Source organism: Penicillium oxalicum, chromosome IV, assembly GCF_001723175.1.
Source record: "Penicillium oxalicum strain HP7-1 chromosome IV, whole genome shotgun sequence".
In the NCBI taxonomy this organism is placed as follows: domain Eukaryota; kingdom Fungi; phylum Ascomycota; class Eurotiomycetes; order Eurotiales; family Aspergillaceae; genus Penicillium; species Penicillium oxalicum.
The window spans coordinates 1,475,521-1,495,232 of record NC_064653.1 but is presented as its reverse complement, the minus strand read 5'-3'; the positions used below and the strand labels follow the sequence as shown (position 1 = coordinate 1,495,232).

At 51.0% G+C, this 19,712-nt stretch overlaps 4 protein-coding genes across 4 annotated transcripts; 3 read left to right on the top strand and 1 right to left on the bottom strand.

The window, feature by feature from the left end:
• Nucleotides 1-226: 226 nt before the first annotated feature.
• On the top strand, nucleotides 227-3,012 carry POX_d05297 (Pre-mRNA-splicing factor syf1; the record flags this gene model as incomplete). Its single annotated transcript, XM_050114145.1, has 5 exons — nucleotides 227-316; nucleotides 376-492; nucleotides 554-607; nucleotides 675-2,686; nucleotides 2,748-3,012. The coding sequence occupies 5 exons, from the start codon at nucleotides 227-229 to the stop codon at nucleotides 3,010-3,012; spliced, it is 2,538 nt and encodes an 845-aa protein (XP_049969096.1).
• A 2,243-nt stretch (nucleotides 3,013-5,255) lies between these two features.
• On the top strand, nucleotides 5,256-7,173 carry POX_d05296 (uncharacterized protein; the record flags this gene model as incomplete). The annotated part of the gene is made up of 5 exons (XM_050114144.1): nucleotides 5,256-5,581; nucleotides 5,719-5,829; nucleotides 5,903-6,203; nucleotides 6,295-6,375; nucleotides 6,490-7,173. The coding sequence occupies 5 exons, from the start codon at nucleotides 5,256-5,258 to the stop codon at nucleotides 7,171-7,173; spliced, it is 1,503 nt and encodes a 500-aa protein (XP_049969095.1).
• A 755-nt stretch (nucleotides 7,174-7,928) lies between these two features.
• On the bottom strand, nucleotides 7,929-13,062 carry POX_d05295 (uncharacterized protein; the record flags this gene model as incomplete). The annotated part of the gene is made up of 5 exons (XM_050114143.1): nucleotides 7,929-8,641; nucleotides 8,710-8,816; nucleotides 8,872-9,260; nucleotides 9,324-9,669; nucleotides 9,722-13,062. 5 exons carry the CDS (start codon nucleotides 13,060-13,062, stop codon nucleotides 7,929-7,931), a joined length of 4,896 nt encoding a protein of 1,631 aa, XP_049969094.1.
• Nucleotides 13,063-14,935: 1,873 nt separating this feature from the next.
• Nucleotides 14,936-19,707, top strand: POX_d05294 (uncharacterized protein; the record flags this gene model as incomplete). The annotated part of the gene is made up of 3 exons (XM_050114142.1): nucleotides 14,936-17,168; nucleotides 17,230-19,100; nucleotides 19,156-19,707. 3 exons carry the CDS (start codon nucleotides 14,936-14,938, stop codon nucleotides 19,705-19,707), a joined length of 4,656 nt encoding a protein of 1,551 aa, XP_049969093.1.
• Nucleotides 19,708-19,712: the final 5 nt, after the last annotated feature.

Here is a 19,712-nt window from a genome sequence, read left to right as displayed (position 1 = left end):
TAATGTCGACTTGGCGGCGTGGTGCTGCCACATTGATATGACGCTCGTGCCGATAAAGCTCCACCGCCCACTCTCTGCGTATATTATCACGTGATACTGATGCGACGATTGCCGCATTTCCGTCCCTCAAACAGACGCGCACGAGCTCATGCGCTCCACGACGACGATATTTTCACATTGAACCTTTGCTGCGCGTGATTAAATCTCGCTCAAATAGAGTGGCGCAATGCCAGGGACGCTTTTGCCCCCGAGATCGCACCGGCAGCACGCAGAGATGGATCGGCCATCTGCGTCCCAGCCTGACTTCTACCTGATTGTAGGTATCTTCTGCACCCTAAATTCAGCGTTGATGCTGACATGTATTCACCCAAATAGACAGACCAGGACACGGTCTATGAACAGGATTTGCTGCGTGATGCAGGCAGTGTCAAGCCATGGCTTGCGTACATTGAATTCAAGCAACAAAATGGCACACTTTACGAACAAGCTTTTGTAAGTCGACTTCCTTGTTCTCTCTTCCACCGCGCAGTGCTGACATCCAATTTTAATATAGGTCATGGAGCGAGCATGCCGCAAGCTGCCACGATCATACAAGTTGTGGAAAATGGTGAGTGGTGTCATATCGACAGCGTTTACGAGATTGCATGATTTACTGACTTGATCCTACTTTTCAGTATCTAGAATTCCGGACGAAGCACCTAAAAGGTCGAAACCCAGTTGTCTACCGTGCCGAGTACGTCAAAGTTAATGCTTTGTTCGAACAAGCGTTGGTCCTTTTGAATAAGATGCCTCGCATCTGGGAGATGTACTTGTCATTCCTACTTCTCCAGCCTTTGGTTACACACACTCGACGAACATTTGATCGCGCTCTCCGCGCATTGCCTGTCACCCAGCACAACCGAATTTGGCGACTCTTCAAGGGATTCGCACGATCTGTATCTGGCCCTACTGCAGTCAAGATCTGGGCTCGATACATGCAAATCCACCCTGAAAACGCAGAAGATTACATCGATGTGCTGGTCGAGATGGGACAATACACGGATGCCATTAAGGTGTACATGGAAATTTTGGACAATCAACGATTCCAGTCCAAGAATGGCAAAAGCAATTTCCAGTTGTGGACGGAGATGGTCGATCTTCTGGTGTCCAAGGCCAAAAAGATTGAAACTGGGCCTCATATTGGCATTGACGTGGATGCGATTCTCCGCAGCGGAATCGAAAAATTTGCGGACCAGCGAGGAAAATTATGGGCTGGTCTTGCCACTTACTGGATCACCAAGGGTAGCTTTGAAAAGGCCCGTGACGTGTTCGAAGAAGGGATCACTACTGTGATGACAGTCCGTGACTTCACTTTGATATTCGATACCTACGTCGAGTTTGAGGAGTCAATTATCGGTAATCTCATGGATGCTGCTGCTGTGCGTTCAGAAAAAGGCAAGGTCGACGAGGAAGCCGATTTTGACCTCGATCTTCGCATGTTGAGGTTTGAGCAGCTGATGGACCGACGTCCATTCCTTGTCAACGATGTCCTCTTGCGACAGAATCCACACAACGTGATCGAGTGGGAGAAGCGAGTGGCTCTGTGGGGTGACAATAAGCAAGAAGCCGTCAACACCTACACAGCCGCTATCGCGGCAATCAACCCGAAGAAGGCGCATGGCAAGTTCTCGGAGCTCTGGGTCAATTATGCCAAACTTTATGAAGAAGGGAAAGACCTGGATACTGCAAGGGTCATCTTTGAGAAAGCTGTCAAGGTTCCCTTCAAATCCGTCGCTGAACTGGCAGAGACCTGGTGTGAGTGGGCGGAGATGGAACTTCGCGCTGAGAACTTTGACAGAGCCGTTGATATTATGGCCAAGGCAACTCAAGCACCGAAAAAATCTACTGTGGATTACTTTGACGAGACTCTCTCACCACAACAACGGGTCCACAAGAGCTGGAAGCTATGGAGTTTCTATGTTGACCTTGTCGAAAGTGTTTCCTCGTTGGAAGAGACCCGGAAGGTCTACGAGCGCATTTTTGAACTGCGCATTGCTACTCCCCAGACCGTGGTGAATTACGCCAATCTGTTGGAGGAGAATAACTACTTCGAAGACTCATTCAAGATCTACGAGCGGGGACTGGATCTTTTCAGCTATCCGGTCGCCTTCGAATTATGGAATCTGTACCTCACAAAAGCCGTGGACCGCAAGATTGGCATTGAACGCCTTCGTGATCTCTTCGAGCAAGCCCTGGATGGATGCCCGCCAAAATTTGCCAAACCTCTCTACCTGATGTATGGTAACCTGGAGGAGGAGCGAGGACTTGCTCGACACGCGATGCGCATCTATGAGCGAGCGACGCGAGAGGTGTCTGATGAGGACCGGTTTGAGATGTTTGAATTTTACATCACCAAATCTGCCTCTAACTTTGGTCTCACTTCCACTCGACCAATCTACGAGCGAGCTGTCGCCGCCTTGCCCGACCAGGAGGCCAAAGAAATGTGCCTCAAATTTGCCGAGATGGAGCGCCGACTTGGTGAAATTGATCGGGCGCGAGCCATCTATGGCCATGCATCTCAGTTCTGTGATCCTCGAACCAATGCGCCCTTCTGGCAGAAATGGGAAGCTTTCGAAGTGCAGCATGGTAATGAGGACACTTTCAAGGAGATGCTCCGTATCAAGAGAAGTGTCCAGGCTCAATACAAGTAAGACAGGCTCATTGATCGCATTTTGACAGACATTTGATTTGCTAACCTTTTGTAATAGCACCGATGTCAACTTTATCGCTTCGCAGGCCATCGCTCGCAGCCAGCAGCGTACCCAGCCAGATGCGGGTGGGCATGGCGATGAGGACACAGAGCGTGCCGACGCGATGGCTGCGCTTGAGCGTGAGGCTCGTGCTCCTGTGGGCTTTGTCGCTGCTAGCACCGGACCTGAAGGGGGTAATCGCCCTCCAGCTTCAGGCAAAGAACAACCTGCCCCGCCGGCGAATCCAGACGCCATTGATCTTGACGATGATATGGATGATTAGTCTTCAGGCCATGCATCTGCGTGTATTGCGATCCTTCCTCAATCCTGGATCATTTCGTGGTTGCTGTGCTAACCCACTGGCTTTCTCACTATTACTACTTTCTTCCTATTAGCATGCTCTCAACTTTTCTATGTTGTGCACCCAGGGCTCTCCCCGCTGTCTCTTCGGATTTCCCTTTTGAAGTTCTCTCTTTCTTCATTGTTGAGGCTTCCTGCCCTACGTTGTCGATTTTTCAGGAATATTCCTCCTTGCATAACAGCCATATGCTCCATCTGAACCAATCTCATACTCGCTGATTGAACATTTTATTACCTCATGCGCGGATAGCTGTAATGACGTCTCCGATACTTGCTTAATCATAGAACAAGACTTTTAGGTAAGGACTGAGTCTCTGAACTTGATTTCCTTTGGTCAAAAAACCCAAAGATATTCCTTCTTCCTGATGTCAGTGTGTAGGAAAGAACCACTGACACACACAGGTTGCAGACCACTTGAAAGACCCACATTGGAGGCGCGTGATCTCTACGGAATTGATATCGTCGTTATTGATTGTTTAGAGTCATTTTAGTTTCCTGAAGTTTCTATAATGTCTCGGCACTCCACAAGGGTAAACAAAGTCATCATGAATGAAAGACTTCGTTATTGGAAGGGCAATTGGACTGCAGCGGAAGTCTGTTCGGAAATGGACTCGGGGTATTGAATGAGCGAGGGATGGGAGTTCTCGACTTTTCGTCCGTTGGGGGGCAGGAGGAGTATTTCATCATTATGCTACACTAGCACACGTATATACAAGAGTTTTGATATGTGAGCTCTGACTCTTTTGTTGTTGGTAAAAGGTAAAGTCTTCGCACCACTATCAAGTAAGGTGGTCTGGGTTCGGAGCCTTAAATCAAATCCACTTCCATCGTCGATCAGCTGACTTTGGAGAATTATCCGGATTGGCTCAAGGACCCTTCCTTCATCGACCGCTTTCATGACATCTTTTGTTGTTGACGTTGTTCTCCCTATTCTTGTTCTTCCCCAATGCCTCCTCGATCGTTCTGGTAGTACTGTCTCGATCAGATCAAAGTCACTATATCCACCAGTCCCCGTGGAAAGCGAGTTTGTCACTAGAATGGGCCTCCAATGAATCAAGTCTTGGGCAGTGCTGTTGTCTGTCTGGACCGAATGCTGTCTGGTCGAACAGTCAACCCTAGTCACTCGCATCTCGCGGTCCACATGGAGCATGCTACGGATTAGTGGGTGAACAATCCAACGCTTACCGAATTCTGCTTCGGTATGATAGGAAGAGCCGACATGCCTCGAGATGGTGCATTGAATTCCCACCGAAAGAGCTACAATCAAAGGTAAAAAGTGCAATTTTCAGCAACGCGGTATCACTAGTGTCGGATTTGACAAAGGGTTGACCTTTTTTTTGGGCCAAAGAGGCTTGGCTTCCATCGAAAGAGCCCCCGGTCAATTATTCCAGCAGATGCCGGGTACTCGGTAAGTTGATGCGGTGTCACGCCTGACATGACGAGGCAGCGAGATCATTGATCCCAGTCTCAATGAATTATTTCATTCTTTGAGTTGTCGTTTCAAAGAGAGTCTCGTGTATTAAGTGAACTGAGCCCTCGATTTCCGTGAGAATGCACCCTCGAAGAATTGGCGCAGGTACTACAAATATGACAAGGTCAGAGCTACTTCATGTGTGTCAATCTAGAGAGACAGGCTTCTACAACTCTACGCTTTCGCGAACTTTTTTTTCTTCAATCTTTTTCTATTTTCACCAGAATCTTCAGCTGTTTGATTCAGAGTGCATGACATACAGGCTGTGCATGGCCAACTCTCTAAGAGATTGAAGCCTTAGGGAACGAACCGGCGAGTCAGGTAAGCCCTCCAGGATTTGATTAAAGAAGTGTTGTTCTCACCAACCGACACCCCCAGAGACATCTGAGAGACCCGCAGTCCTCAAGCCTCAAAATCAAGAGATCTATGGAATGTATCGAAGTGACGGAAAGTCCCAGTAGTCCAAGCACTTGGGGGCCGCTTTTTCTTTCAAAGCCGAGAATTGATCGGCCTTCAATCAAACAAAGAAAAATCAAGGGAGCTGGAATCCTCCGGACTCGGTCGTGAGGCTGTAGAGAAGCATAAGTAGGAACTTATTTCACATTTCAACATGCTTCTTCGCTTGTCAGACAACTTCAGGCCAGGCACATCTCAATCGTCATCTGTTGCGCATCCAGAGAAACTTGGCTGCCGACATGGTTCGTGCAAGCTCACGCACGTCTGCGGGCAAGCCCCCTGGGTTCTATAAGGAGTCGAGACTGGCAACCATCAATAACGAGGCAAATTCCTCTGGCCGTCATGCAAAAGACGAACAAGCACCAAAGGATTTTGTTAGATATCCACCTCGACCAACCCTGCCACTGTCGCAATCCTACGCGGATTTCCAAGAATGGCAGCCGCCACCCCCTCCTCCACGGCCAGCGAAAAAGACCTGGCCAACGCCGGCTGAACCGATCACCCAGCCGAATGATCCAGCTATTCCTGTAGGATGGACTTGCGAGGACCCGGATTTGGACCCTTAGTATGTTCAGCTTTCACACCTCTTGGATTAGGGCTCGGGCTGTCATATGGAAATCACTTTCCCCCTCACCCAGTGCTTTTATGTACAGAAATGAAAATCAAAAATGCATCATGACACTAACCGAACATTTTCTTCAGCGACTTCAATGCACAGATTGCACGATGTGATGAGCGAATCGCCAATAGGATCCTGCCAGATGTCTTCCGGATTAAGAAGAAAGCTTTGGAAGCGCGCAAAGCCGAGATGGAGTGAGCCACCTGCCCTCCGTGGTTGGATACCATGCGAGAGCGTTCAAACTGACAACAAATCATGAACTTATAGTGCCGTGATTGAAGCAGAGAAGGCGTCGCCCTCTCTCAATCGGAAAATCATCATGCGCCTTCGACAGTTGGAGGAGATGGAACGACAGATCGCGGCGAAAGGCGAGGATAAGCACGCACTTGGAGCCAACATAAAAGCGCTGATTCGTGCCTACCGGTCCGGAGAGTTAGGATGGCACCTGGGGCTTGTGACTTACTGGTCGTATGGCAAACAACTCTGCCAGCCACGACCATTCCATTATTTCGAGTTTTTGGAAATCAACAGGGTGGCCAAGGGACACTGCGGGTTCTGGGTTGAGGGCGTGAGTAAAGATTTTGATCTATTTCTCCGAATTTGAGAATGGCAACGTGATGCGCATGATGCTAATTTGTATTCGTCTGATTGACATCTAGTTGTTTGGGATGGAACTTCTGCCGCAAATGGTCTGTCAGACACAGGAGGTTTTTCCACCCCCAGGGGAATGGCTCCGAGATGTAAGCAGCCCTTCCCCAATCTCCCCAGTCATGCATGCCTTGATCAAGCAATTGGATTGGAAGGCTGGCCGACACTAACTCTCCTCTCTTCACTCCTTTTTGCTGATCGTTTAGATGTACATGACTGTGCGAAGTCCCTACAATCAGCCCGCAGAGTGGCAATTCATGTTCACCGAGGACACCGGGTCTTCCGTCACAACGATGTACGACTTCGACATGGAAATTTTGGGACACCCGGTACTTCTTTTGCCACCGATGTTATGTGCAATACAGCTTATCAATGCCGGTGGTGGTACAGGAGTCTTGACAGTCCTCAGGGCTGTAGAAGTCAACATGAGGGCGGACAACACGGGCCAGTTGATGACTGCGTGGGACTGGATCCCAGTTGGTGTGTATGATACAGCGTCCACGAGTTGGCCGTGGCCACCCCGACTGAGCGGCCCATATCCACGCTACAAGTTGTACATGGGATCATGCCCCGACGGGACCGGCAGATCCTGGTTTTTCAATCAGAAAAGGGGGTTCAACGACGTGATCCCAACCATCGCAAACGTTCAACAGGCCCTCAGACCAGATGTTCCCGGAACCACTCCAATGTGGACTGCTTATGGCCAGACGGTGCCAAAGCAGGCCATAAGAACTCAACCGGGCTGGATCAACACACCTGGAGCAACAGTTCCTATAGGTCGAGCAAAAGAGGCCCCTCCCCTTGTTCCCGTGGCTCCAAATCCGTATCATCCTATGATGCGACAGCCACCACCTCCACAGCAGCTGAGGCTTCCTGCAGATGGGGCTTGAGGAAAGGCGAGTCCTTCGAGGAGCAAGCTGATATTGCATTTGGAGAAATGTGGCAGCACATTCTCTCCCCTCTGCTCAAACTTCATCTTCAGCCCGTCATGTCTGACCGAGTTACAGCTTTTTTTGTCGTCTCCCGTGTTCCCCTTTTTCTTTTTTTCTACGTCTGAACAGTGCACAGTCTAGTCCGATTTTATGCCTAGGGTTTCTTACTTTGTATTGCACATCGCGCATTGCAACGTCAGTCGTATTGAGGAAGTAGGGTATTAGTGGAGGGCCCCATTTCTCATCATAGATATCACCTAGTTGGTTTCGATCTGCTCAAGCGCGAATCAGGGCGTACTTGTGTTAGGATAACCGTGCTGGGAATGGACATCCTTCCTGCAATGGAATCTCTTCGTGTGGGTGAAGAAAGACCACAATTTCATGTCCTATGAAATATGTTTCATCAATTTGCTGCCCTCTAGTAGTGTGATTCACAGCGCCTGGCAAAGCCTATATTCTATGTTGACTTAATGGCGAAGACGACAATAATTCTGTTGTGTGTTGTTTCGTAGGCGTCATCCGCAGATGCAAACGTGGAAATAAAATGAATTATATGATATCACTTAAAATAAGACAATCTTACAAGCTCATCAGCTCAGCCAGTGACGGGACGCGCAGAAGCGAGAAAAGAAAAGAATGCATCAGGGTGATGTTTGGAGAGAATTGCTAATACAGACGGGATGGAAGATTTCGGCTTCCGAAAAGGCGACTGGCTAAGGGTTCGCTGTGGTAGTGGAGGCAGCTGTGTCTGTCTCCACGTCGACAGACGCTGGAGGCTGCGACCCATCTTCTTCCGTCTTGCTCACATCCGCGCCGTCGGTTTGAGAAGGAGGTGCAATGACCGACTCGGCTGTCGCCTTACCCGGGTGCTTATCAGCGTCAGGGAAGACCTCGAGGAAAAGATTGGGTAGGAATCGATCCAGGCGTTTATGAGTCTCGACCCAGATATTTTCCTTGCTTGCATCCTGGGATGGAGGTACCAGGTAGCCACCATCAGCCATGACAAGCAATATGTTCTTGAGACTTTCAGGGATGGCCTCTTCCAGGCTATCACTTTGACCGCTATTCATCATTCGATCGAGGATATCCAGAATTTGCAGCCAGAGTGGGAGCATGCCCTCACGGTTAGGCAGCTGATCCAGGAAACGGAGGAAAATTTTACAGACCAGAGTGGCTGCCTGCACCCGAGTTTCACCCATACCCACAGGGTCGGAGTGGTAAACTTCAGGCTTGAGGAGACGTAGAATTAAAGGGAAGAGAACTTCATCGAAAAGAGCACTCCACTCTTTGTCGTCGCCTGAAATCAGCTCGACGGACAAGAGAGCTCGTTGTAAAGTGGAGATGGCATGATGACGGATGTCACGACACGGGTTCGTGCACTGGCCTCGAAGAGACTCAAAGATTGGTGACCAGTACGCCGACCAGGCTGAAAAGAATACAGTAGTCAGTATTGAGTGTGATATTACTCGGCAAAAGGGGGAAGGGAAAGCAGACCTTCGCGCTCTTCAAGGTGAGACTGCTTGACGAGCGGGGGGACCCGCCCAGTCAGGTGATAAATCAAACCAAGTGATTTGACCGCTCTAGTGACGAGTTTGTTCTCGCTGTAATCATGTCAGAATGACTATTTCTGGAAGTTGGAGTAACAAATCTTCGTACCTAGCCTTGGGCGGCTTGATGCCCTTAGTCCGTCGAGCGTGAGCATCTCTCTGCCGCTCGTCAATCGAACCGACATGACCCGCAGTAACAAAGTCATTGGCGAGCGCGACCGCCGACTCGTAGTTGTCGGCTGTGATAATGTCCGGCATGGAGTATATGATGCTCTCAAGTAACTCGAAAACAAGTGGGCTAGCCTCCTCATGCTGATGCAAACGTTGCAAGATGGACCAGAAGTCAGGAGATATAGCGATCTCATTTCGTAGGCGGCCAGTGTGAGAAATACATCGCGATAGACCTTGGACGGTGGGGACAGCAACGGCATCCAAAACGTCTTGATCATATCCGGAGATCGCATGGAGCACGACGGGGACTCGAAGGAAATGCTGATTCTGGATTTGCATTAGGTTAGGTTTGATTGAATTGCAATCGAATGTTTCTCGGGAAACACCTACGTGACTGAGCCTGAGCAAGTTCAGAAGGTAAGAAACAACGCGAGATACAGTCAAAGGATGTAAATTCTTCGCATCCCGTGTAAAAGTTTGCAGAGTTGTTGCCAGCGATTCACCAAGGCTTGCCAATGTTTGTTCGTCACGAAGAGTAAGAACCGTGGCTAGTTCCAGATTGAATATCATTGACGGATCGTACTTTGGTCGGTTTGGATCAGCTCGAGAGCCTGGTGATCTCATCACCGGGCTCGGGCGTTCCGGTTTCACAACGATGACCGCGGATGCATTCTCCTCGGGAAGTTGCGACAACAGAGCGCCGACCAGAGACTCTAGTGAAGATAACGGCAAAGATCTTTTTGCACTGTCAGGTACCGATCCATAAGAGACGAACGAGCGATACTTACTTGATATTGTTCAAAGTTTCGGGGATCAGACAAGCCGCAACACAGTCGACTGTGCAAAGCGTGTTTTCAAGTTCCTCGTCAGATGGCTCTGGAGGGTCATCTGCTGCGTAACTTGACAGATAGGAGGTGAATGCAGACAATAAGCCACTTTCATTGGCACGGCCATCTCTGTCTACAACTTGTGACGGGGGCTGCAGGGGTATAGGAGAAATGCCCAATTCGGCGGTCAATTGTGAGTCGAGGGGCGGAATGAGAGAATTGATGAAGAGGTTGCTGAGAATCCGGACGACATGTTCCCACGCTTGCTTCGGCGTGGATTCATTGCCCGCCAAAATTCGGAAAAGAACTACAGTCGCCAGCTGTGCCCTGAAATCTCTTCCGAATTTGACGGCTAGCTCGCTGACCATCACGCTCTTCTTCCCAACTTGTACCTCGGTGTTCAGAGCAGTGCTGGGTGGCTTAGTGGTTGCCAAGGTGCTGATTGATGCGAGCGACGACACGATACGGTCGAACGGTTCCGTTAAACCGTAATGTGCCGCAATCTGTGCACACTGGTCGAACCCGGTCACTACTCGAGAATAGACAGCATCATCGGATGCTGACATGAAGACGTAAGACAGGGTTGCGATGACCGGCTTCCACGTCGCAGCAAACATCTCCGCATCAAACACGTTGGTGTCGCCTATCACAATTTCCCCAGCGGTTGAAGATTTAAGTAGCATCTCCTTCCAAGCATAATCGAAGGCGTGTTTGTTTTCATGCTCGTCGGGCAAAATGATTTCATTTTCTTTGATGGAATCGTAAATCGACTGGAGAAATTCTTCGGAGAAATCGCTATCTCCGTTGACGCCCCGAAGATTTCTCGCAAAGGCAGTGAAAGACATTCGGTTTTGCGATTTGACGTTGGGATTGTAAAGATCGGTATTCAGCATGATAATTGCATACGTCAGCACATAAAGCGCGTCTTTGTCGGCAATCGCCTCTGGCTGGGCTTTGTCCATATAAATTTGAGAAAAGGTGGTGATGATACGTTCAATCAGCTGGGATTCTCCAGGCAAACGGAACGCGCTCAGCAGCTCTCGAAGTGCCTCCACGGCGTTCTTGCCGGAGAAGTCCAGAAGGTCCACGAAGGCATTCAACAACTCCTCATTGTTTCGCTTCGAAATGAATTCGCCAAGGACTTTCTTCGACAGACGCCCCGTGCCTTTAAGGAAACGAGCAACGAGCACAGGGTTCTTTGCGTCTTCGATGATACCGTGACTTTCCAGGTAGGCGATTCCTGCCTTTGGATCCTCATTGAACAGGTTCGCACCCTTGATGATAAGCTTCTTTGTTCGTCGCTGGGTTCGAAGACGATCCAATGGAGGATAATCCCCTTGAACTGGCTCATCATTCATTCTATCATAGAGGAACTGCACATAGCCCAACAAAGAGTCGAGACATAATGGAGGCACGTTAGTCGTGCTCCACGTCGCAGAGTCTGGGAATGCATTGCGGGAAAGAAGGCCAATCATATCCTCACACAGATCTGCTCGATCTACCTCGCAATCGTAGTTGACGAATAGTTCAACCATGAAGCTCGGAATCCGCGAAAGCAAACCCAAGCTTTCCACCATAGCTTCTCGGGCTTCCGGTCTTCGCGACCCACCTTCCATGCCCAGCTTCTGCCTATCCTTGACAGGCACAGGAGTAGACCGACCACTATTCGTCTGGGAGGATGGCTGCTTCACGAGTTTCGGCACACGAGGAACCCCCTCATACAGAGAAGGGTCAATGCCTGCCTCGCGAGGGATTTCAACTCGCGGGTGCAAGCAAGCGACTACATATGAAAGATAGAGTTCTTGTTGCAACTTCAGTACCGACCGGCAGGTAGACAACAAGGTCCCTGCCACTCTGAGAGATCCCGTGAGAATGGGAAGCTGCTCAGAGCGAACCAGCTGGAATAAGTAGCGACAGAGGTCGTCCTTGGCTAGCGTAGCAAGGCTGGGGTGTCGAGCAATGGACGGACCGGCCACTTCCAAAGCGACGTCAATGATACGAAGGGCCATCACTCTCATGGTGTCCGTATGTTGGCGGTTATGAGGGTCGAGAAGATCGATGAGCACCCGAAAGAGCTCGCGAATGGAGGGAAGAGAGTAGGGTTTCAGCTCGACCTCGGAATCATCCTGTATAGTAGGCGGTGCCGTAGCTGCGACGGTCGCTTCATCAGCTCCTTCCGGGGAACCCTCACGACTTAGCGTCGCTCGCTCCGGGCCTGCTGTGTCTGAGCTGATCGCCGATTGATGTTGAGAGGTCACCGTGTCGCCGTTCACAGATGGGTCCATCTTCAACTGTGATCGGTCCGTCTTGCCGTGTTCATCTGCAAAGGGATCCGGGCCCGGCGACGTCTCTTGGTCGAGATGTGAGAGTCGCATGAATATGACTTGACACATGTTGACCATGGCCATCTCGGCAGACCTCCGCAGGACTTCTGACAGTCGGCCTTGACAACACATGCTCAACCCCGTTTCCATCATTTCGCAAACACTTTCGTCACCCAGTAGTTCTCCTTCTGGCCGCGACAACATGCCTTCCATCAGTTTGAGAATCCGGAGCAGTACTATTTCATCTGCCGAGGAATCACTCGCTTCGAAACGACAATGTGTAATTGCAGCCGAGAGAAGCTGCATGGCCAGAGGCAGGCGGGGCGAGTCTCGGTTGATAATGTTATAAGAGAAGAACTTGGTGATGGCGACCAGAGCGAGAGACGTAATTGTTGCCGACGTGGAGGAAGAGCGGATGACCTGGAGAAATGGATGGAGAAGGGCCGGCGTGTCGAATGTTCTGATATCCTTACAACCCTTGAGATCACTGCGGAGACGGGTGAAGGCCGACATCAACGGGTTATCCTGCAAGCTCTTGCCCTTCTTTCCTCGGAGACCCCATCGGCTGGCCAGGTCATGGTTTTCATCTCCATTCCTGGTGAATTGACCACTCTTGCGTGGACTGGATGGCGCCGAGACGTCCTGTTCATATAGCCGTGAGCCACCATTGCCGCCCAGGATCGCGGAGACGGAGGAGTGAGCCCAGCGGGCTTGCTTCCGCATGGATGAGGTGACGGTAATGCATTCGGTGGTCACCAATGCTACCGGGTCAACTGCAATAGAGAGTGATTCGGACATGGTGTAGTCCCGCATCTCGAGCTCGAGATGCGCTCTTCGATTCGTGTCACCGTTGAACGCGGCGAACAAACAGCTGGTCTCTCTGTCTCCCCGGGCTGCTAGTTGCCTCTTCGGGGTTAGTGTTTCCCCCGCTTGTTCACCGCCCTCACCAGGGGAGGTTCCTGGTGTCGATTGGTCCATTTCGTCGTCCCTTGATCAACTCTCTCTATATGACCACTTGGGTGTATGTTGTGATCATATTCATGGCTGTCCATGGTCCTGTTCCAATACTGGAGTTGTGGCCCAGCTACAGAAGCTCATTTCCAAATCAAGATCATCTCGAGGGTACCCATGGGTGTGGTATGTGGCTTATACCTGAATTCGACCAGCATCACGTGGTCGTAGGCTGGACGCCCGGCTTGATTCGACACTGGAGTCTCGGCTCTAGAGCACGCTGTCTTTGTTGAGTGCCTCGGCGGGCATGCTGATAATTGCTTTGTTCACCATTTGTCTCGCGTACTGAGACAAATTGACTCAGACGGAGTGAAAATATTTAGGAATCTAGTGGTTTTTCGCATCGAAGATAAAACCTTGGAGTTGTTTCATTACGATTGTCACAAAGTGTTTCAAGATAAAAGGTCTGTAGTACCGGGACTAGCATCGACTGCCCAGTAGTTTGCTAGTTTCGTACCTCCATGCATCAAAAGGGCTATTCGAACTTGGTATCCGGATGATTACTCTGCTGAGCTTGTTTTACCCTTTCGGATCAGGCTAGCGAGCCTGGAGATCTTCCCAAGCCACATGCCCTATGTACAAGGCGATGCTCCATGCTCCATGCATGAGGTAGCATGGAACTGCGGTTCCTAGTAGAGACTTACTAGTCCTACTACTAGCGACTTAATGACAGTATTCCGTGGAACTTGTACTCAGTACTCCATCCAGCAGAGGAGCACCGAGTGATGCTCGCCGGGCCCGTGTGTACCAGCAACCTCATGTATTGCCGTTCGCTTCAGCCTCGTTTCAGTAACCCCGTGCAATGTGACGAGTCCGATTGATCCGCCTTGCAGATACACTTTGGCTAGCAACGGTCGTGATGGCCCGCGTTGGCCTGACAAACATAGAATCCAGTCATATCTACCAATTGGCTCGTTCATCATCGTCATGGATGTTGCCTGTGCGGAGGGGTTGAGCCAAAGATTGTATCTTGGCTCAATCCAACTTCTAGATTCTTGCAGACCTTCCCCACTCGTCAAGGTTTGAAGATTTGAACGGTACCAGTAATCAATACATCGACGGGCGCTAAGCATCTTTCAGTCGATAATTGTCCTTGTACCTTGAGTCGATCTACTTCTCATGGTCCAATAACAGAGTGCTCAGGGTACTCTCGTACTGACATTACTAAGTATTCAACTACTGATGACCCGATGCTCTGGAAGCCCCGATCAGCCAGCATTCGCTTTCTGCAGAAGGGATACCATCAATATACGCCTCAACCCAGTGTAGAAGTGGAGTCTACAGTCCACGAACCCGTAGTACCTGGAAGCAGTACTCTTGATTGGTACCTGGATCCAGTCAAGTCATCACCTCTTCAGGAGGCTCCAGTTATCGTCGTGATCGTGACTGCCCGCACTCCGCCCGTATCTCCATTTCCATCCTGTTAGTCTACTTTCCTTCCCCGCCCCCCTCAAAACAATCCGGTTGCGCTCTTTCGCTCTGCTTTGCGCGCCCCTCCTTCCTCCTGGTGGCATGTCACTCTCTCGAACTCCCACAACCCAGTGAGAGCGTTCATCATCCATTCTTTTACACTTTCCTATCAAATATTCCCTCGTCAACAAATTCTGTGACAGAGCAGTCCAGCCGCCGTTCATTCTGACAACGATGCCCTCCGCGCCAGTGGCTTTCCGATCGTCTCCTCCTCCTTCTTGACTGCGCACGCTGGACCGCTCCCTCTCACAACACTCACTCGTTCTAATTTCTCAATTTCGACCCTCATCCATTCCTCCAAAGCTACCGGACGGGCACCGGTTTGTGACAGGCACTCTCGCAACGGGCAAGTGCAACCCACGCCCCCAGCATGGCAGTCAACACGAATGCGCCGGCAGGCACCCTGATGTCGGACTTGCCTTTGGAATACCTCAGTCTCTACCATGCTGTCGATTCTCACCTCACCTCCATTTTCGTCTTCTACGGACCTGTCGCGACGGCCAACGCCACCGTGAGCAGCTCGCGCATTCAGGCGCATATCTTCACACCCGCTGGATTTCAAAGCTACTCCCGAATCACCATCTCCCCCGCCGCTCCTCTCTATGCAGCCGTCAATCATTTGCCGCGCGAAAAACAAGGAGACCCGGTGGCCCGGGGTCTTGCGGTCAGCTTGCTGAAATACTTTGTGGAATTATCAGATCCAGTGAGGAAGCGGTTGATCGGCTCCGCTCGGGCGTCTCAGCGGCCGGGCGATAAAGTACCCCGGCTTTTCGATGAAGTACATGCTGCAGAATTGGCCAACAACATGAAATTGCTGGAAGACTCGTCGGAAGTTGTACGTGATATCCGTAGTGCCTGTCAGGAAAGGAGGATTCCGTGGGTGGATATGGATGTAGTGCTGCCGGCAGGGCTCATCCAGTCTCGCCAGCGGCGAGAAAGTGTCGACTCGGATATTGAAACCACCCGTCCCCTAAACTATGGGCCGTATACATCGCTCATCGAGGCTTTGGGGGACCCCATGTTTCTCCCTACGTCTCGGCTGAAGCGGGCGCCCTCGCAACCAACCAATGTCAGCAAATCAAGAATCTTCTCCCGAAATCAAAAGGAGGCCTTGAGGTTGACCATGTGCGAATTTGTGGACACGGAGGAACGGTATGTTGCCAAAATGTACACCCTGGTACATGAGGTCGCAGAAGAGTTCCGGCAAAAAGCCCAACGCCGAGGCCCGGCAAGTCTTAGCCCTGACGAGAAGGCCCTGGAGGCGCTTTTCCCCCCCTCCCTGAACACCATTCTGGACGTCAACCTGGAATTCCTCGACATCATCAGAAACGTGCTGGAGGAAACCGAAAAGGATGCCTTGGAGGATATTGGCCAGGATACCGAACTGCCCGCGTCGGGATCGCATCGAAGCTCGTCCCGGGATGTTAAAGATACTATCGGCGCCACAAAATTTGCCCGGGCACTGTTGGAATGGTTGCCCAAATTCTCCGCGCCCTATGCTGACTACATGCGTGCACACAACGGCTTCACGCAAACCCTCAGTTCATTCATGCGCGACAAGACATCCAGCTTCTCTCGACGTGTCCATGAAACCGGGGAGCAAAGATTACGCTCCTTGCTGATGGAGCCGGTTCAACGACTTCCCCGCTATAGCCTTCTGATTGATACCATGACGGGAAGTCTGCCGCTTGTTCACCCAGCAGTTCGCCCGCTGCTGAGAGCCCGCGATATCGTCAAAGACATTTGCGCTCTAGATAGCGGCTCGCCCAGCAGTCACGCACAGAGCCTTCGACGCCTAAGAGAAATTGTTGACGGTTGGCCTGCCAAGACCTTTCCTGAAGGTCGACTGATCACAGCCGTAGATGTCAACGAGCTCACTCCACCATATCGTCTGGAGACACGTGTCTCGGGGCCCACTGCCGGAATTTTGATGCTCTACAAGAATTGCCTCGTGCTACTCTCGAAACCCGCGGGCAGTCGGGCCACGGCACGCGGATTGTTAGCGGACATTGATAATGCGGCATCGTCTAATGGCGAAGCCACAACGGCAATATCCGTTTCGGAGCTCAGAGTGGCTCGGGTTTTCGAACTTCAATCAGTGCGATGCATGCAATCTGGCTGTGGTCGGATCATCTACATTGTACCTGCGACCCACTCCACGGTTTCGGCCTCCTCGAGTGTCGGCGACGAGCTTGTTGCCTTGGAGTTGGCGGCATTGTATGAAGCCAAGGTTAGCAAGTTGATCGAAGAGATCACCAAGGCTCGCATCGAAGGGCGTTTTCCAGAGCAAGAGCGGGAAGGAGGCAAATGGACTTTACGAAGCCCTCCCTCACCACCAAACAGCACGGGTATCCTAGCCTGCGTCTACGAGGACGGGCGGAGCGTAGCTCTCGAACAGGGGCCGGCACCTTTCATCCGGTTGCTCTTTGATGCACCCAAGGCTACCTGGTCTGAGGATCCTCAAGCCACCAACGCAGATATCGTCATGTCGATCAACTCTTCCGAGAGCGATCAATTTAGATTGGACATTGATTCGGTGATTGGATCTCCGTCAACAGACTTCGTGACCGTGGACACGTTTGTGCCGACCCTCCTTAAACGCTGTATGTGCACACAAGTGGCTTGATTTCCTGAGTGCGTTGCTGACCATGTTCGCTCCTATAGTGCAATCACTTCTCGTGCCCTTGAATAGCACCCGCAACACGAAATTGATGGAGTCCTTGATACACTCCAACTTTGACATCCTTCGTTACATCGCAAGCGGATTGACCACACAAGTCAAATCTTCACGCACTTTCCGACCCCCTTCACCCACTAAGCTCATTTCAAATTTCCTTGGTGGCAGTCGCGAAAGCGTGCCCACTATCAAGCAGCCAAGCTCGGCGACGTTACTTGGTGAATTTCCCAAAATGCCTCCGCAGCGCATCAACATTTCCAGGTCCAATACTCTTCCATCTACATTCCCCGGAAAAGACAAAGAAAAAGAAAAACAGCAACCAGATCAAGAGAGAGACAAAGACCCAAGCAAAATTTCGATGGTCGGAGCATCCGGCGCCAAAGGGTCAGATGGTCAACTCGGGTCCTTGGAACAAACGTTTGCTGCTTACGTTCTCTCTTTGCAATCTCGCAGCGGTAACATCCTCGGACGCATGTTGCGTAATAGGGAGCATGCGGATCGTGCGCTGGTGAACGAGCTTTACAACATTCTGCTGGAAGATCCAAGCAAGTTGCAGGCGGCCGCTGAAGTACCGGTCGACACACTTTTTGTTGCCTTTGAAACTTTCATGAAAAATGCCTGGAGAGAAAGCATGGGATCCGTAGTGGATTCTTCTGCACTTAGAAATCTCCAGAACCAGTTCGACACAATGTTTCCCCGGGACTTTGAGGAACAATTTCGCAAGTTTTTAGTCAACACCAACCCCCAGAATTGCCGAGCGTTAGCTGCGATCATTCGACTCCTCGCTGAGCTACTGGATGCGTCTGGAAATGACGGTGACCGTGGTGCTCTCACGGTAGCATTTGCAGAAGTGCTGACAGAAGATGGGGACCCCGTGCAGCATGTGTCTCTTCTGGATCGCCTTGTGGATGATTTTGACAATTTGTTCGAGGAGCTCATCCCTTGCGGATCGTCTGTCGAGGGCACCCTGAACTTTGAACCAAACAAATCATCTCAGACAAATACCGGATCAGTGAGCTCCAACAGCTCTTCCTTTCGCAGACGTTTCGGATTCAATCTTCACAGAGACAGCTCAAAGGTTGAAGGGGAGGGCAAAGTTGCATCTATCCTCCGCACGCTCAGCAAGAAATCAAGCCCGGGCGAATCCGATCTCAATACATCAAGAGGTTATTTACTTCGTTCGAAATCCACAGACGTAGACTCTCGTTTGGGTTTTCTTCGGCCAACGTCTCGTGAGCGTCCATACGGCTTCGCGTCCGAAGAACAGATTTCAAGGCCAAGCACTGGACAGGGGCAACCACCGTCTTTGTCATCACTCCGTGGCATATCTCACGATAGTGTCGTGAAGCTGCGGAGAAGACGAAGGAGTTCATTGTCTGACTTTCGCCCCGACACGGCTTCTTCTGATGCCTCCCACGTCTCCTCAGTCGCAAACCTGCGCCCGGCGACCCCTTCCAACCGACCGCGACCAGATTCGACCACACCCACTAGCCAGCCTCGACCCCATAGCAGCTACTTGGCCTCACCGAGTCGACCTAGGTCACCTGCGAAGGCACCCTCTCCGGGCCATTTGGGATCTCCCATTCGCCAAGCGTCGCCCTCTCGTCCTGCGGCCTCAAGCTGGAAGGAGAACATTGACCCAAAGATTCCTCAGAGGGAGCGATCAATTCAATCTAAATACCAAAATCCCGAGTCACCTCCTCAGGACACTAAGCGGCGGTCTCGCGCAACCAGCATTCCGCAACGAACCCCTGCACTTCGAGAACGAGCTCCTGTGAACGGTTCCGAAGTCAGACGACCACAGTCATCATCTGCTTCCCAAAGACCACAAAAGCTGCGAATGCAGAGTCCTCAAAAGGTATGCAATATTCGCCGCCTGAAACGAACAAGATTAAACTGACAGTATGCATTAGCTCCGTGAGCGTATCAATACGGAGAAAAACCATCAGATCAACGGCAGCATCGGCTTCCGCACTGAGCTCAATGCTTTTAGTGATGAGATGGTCAATTTCGAGTTTTCGGCAGACTGTGGTGCAGAGGACCCAGACCCTGCTGAAGAACGTCGATCTCCAAATGCAAAGCTCCCGCTTCAAAGCCGCTTGAAGCGTCTCGAGGAGCGATTCGAGTCCATGGCTGGAGAATACGATAGCCGAACCTCCGCTCTTGAGAGAGACTTGGAGTCTTCGTTGGTCGTCAGCGAGAAGCGTGTCAAAAAGCTCGATGAGCTGTATCGGGAGGCGAGCGCAGAGAACGAAGCGCTTTACGATCGGTTCAACGCCGAGCTCAGCAAGATCGCCAAAGATGTTCGCTCGGGCAGCGCTGCGGATGCCCTGAAAGATCAACTGAGTAACGCTCTTGAGGAAATCAGCCGCCTCAAGAAGGAGAATTTCCGACTTAAAAGAGAGGTTGGAGGGCTCAGAGCCCAATCTGCTGCTGCCGCATTGCTCAAAGCTAGTGAGCAATGAGCGAT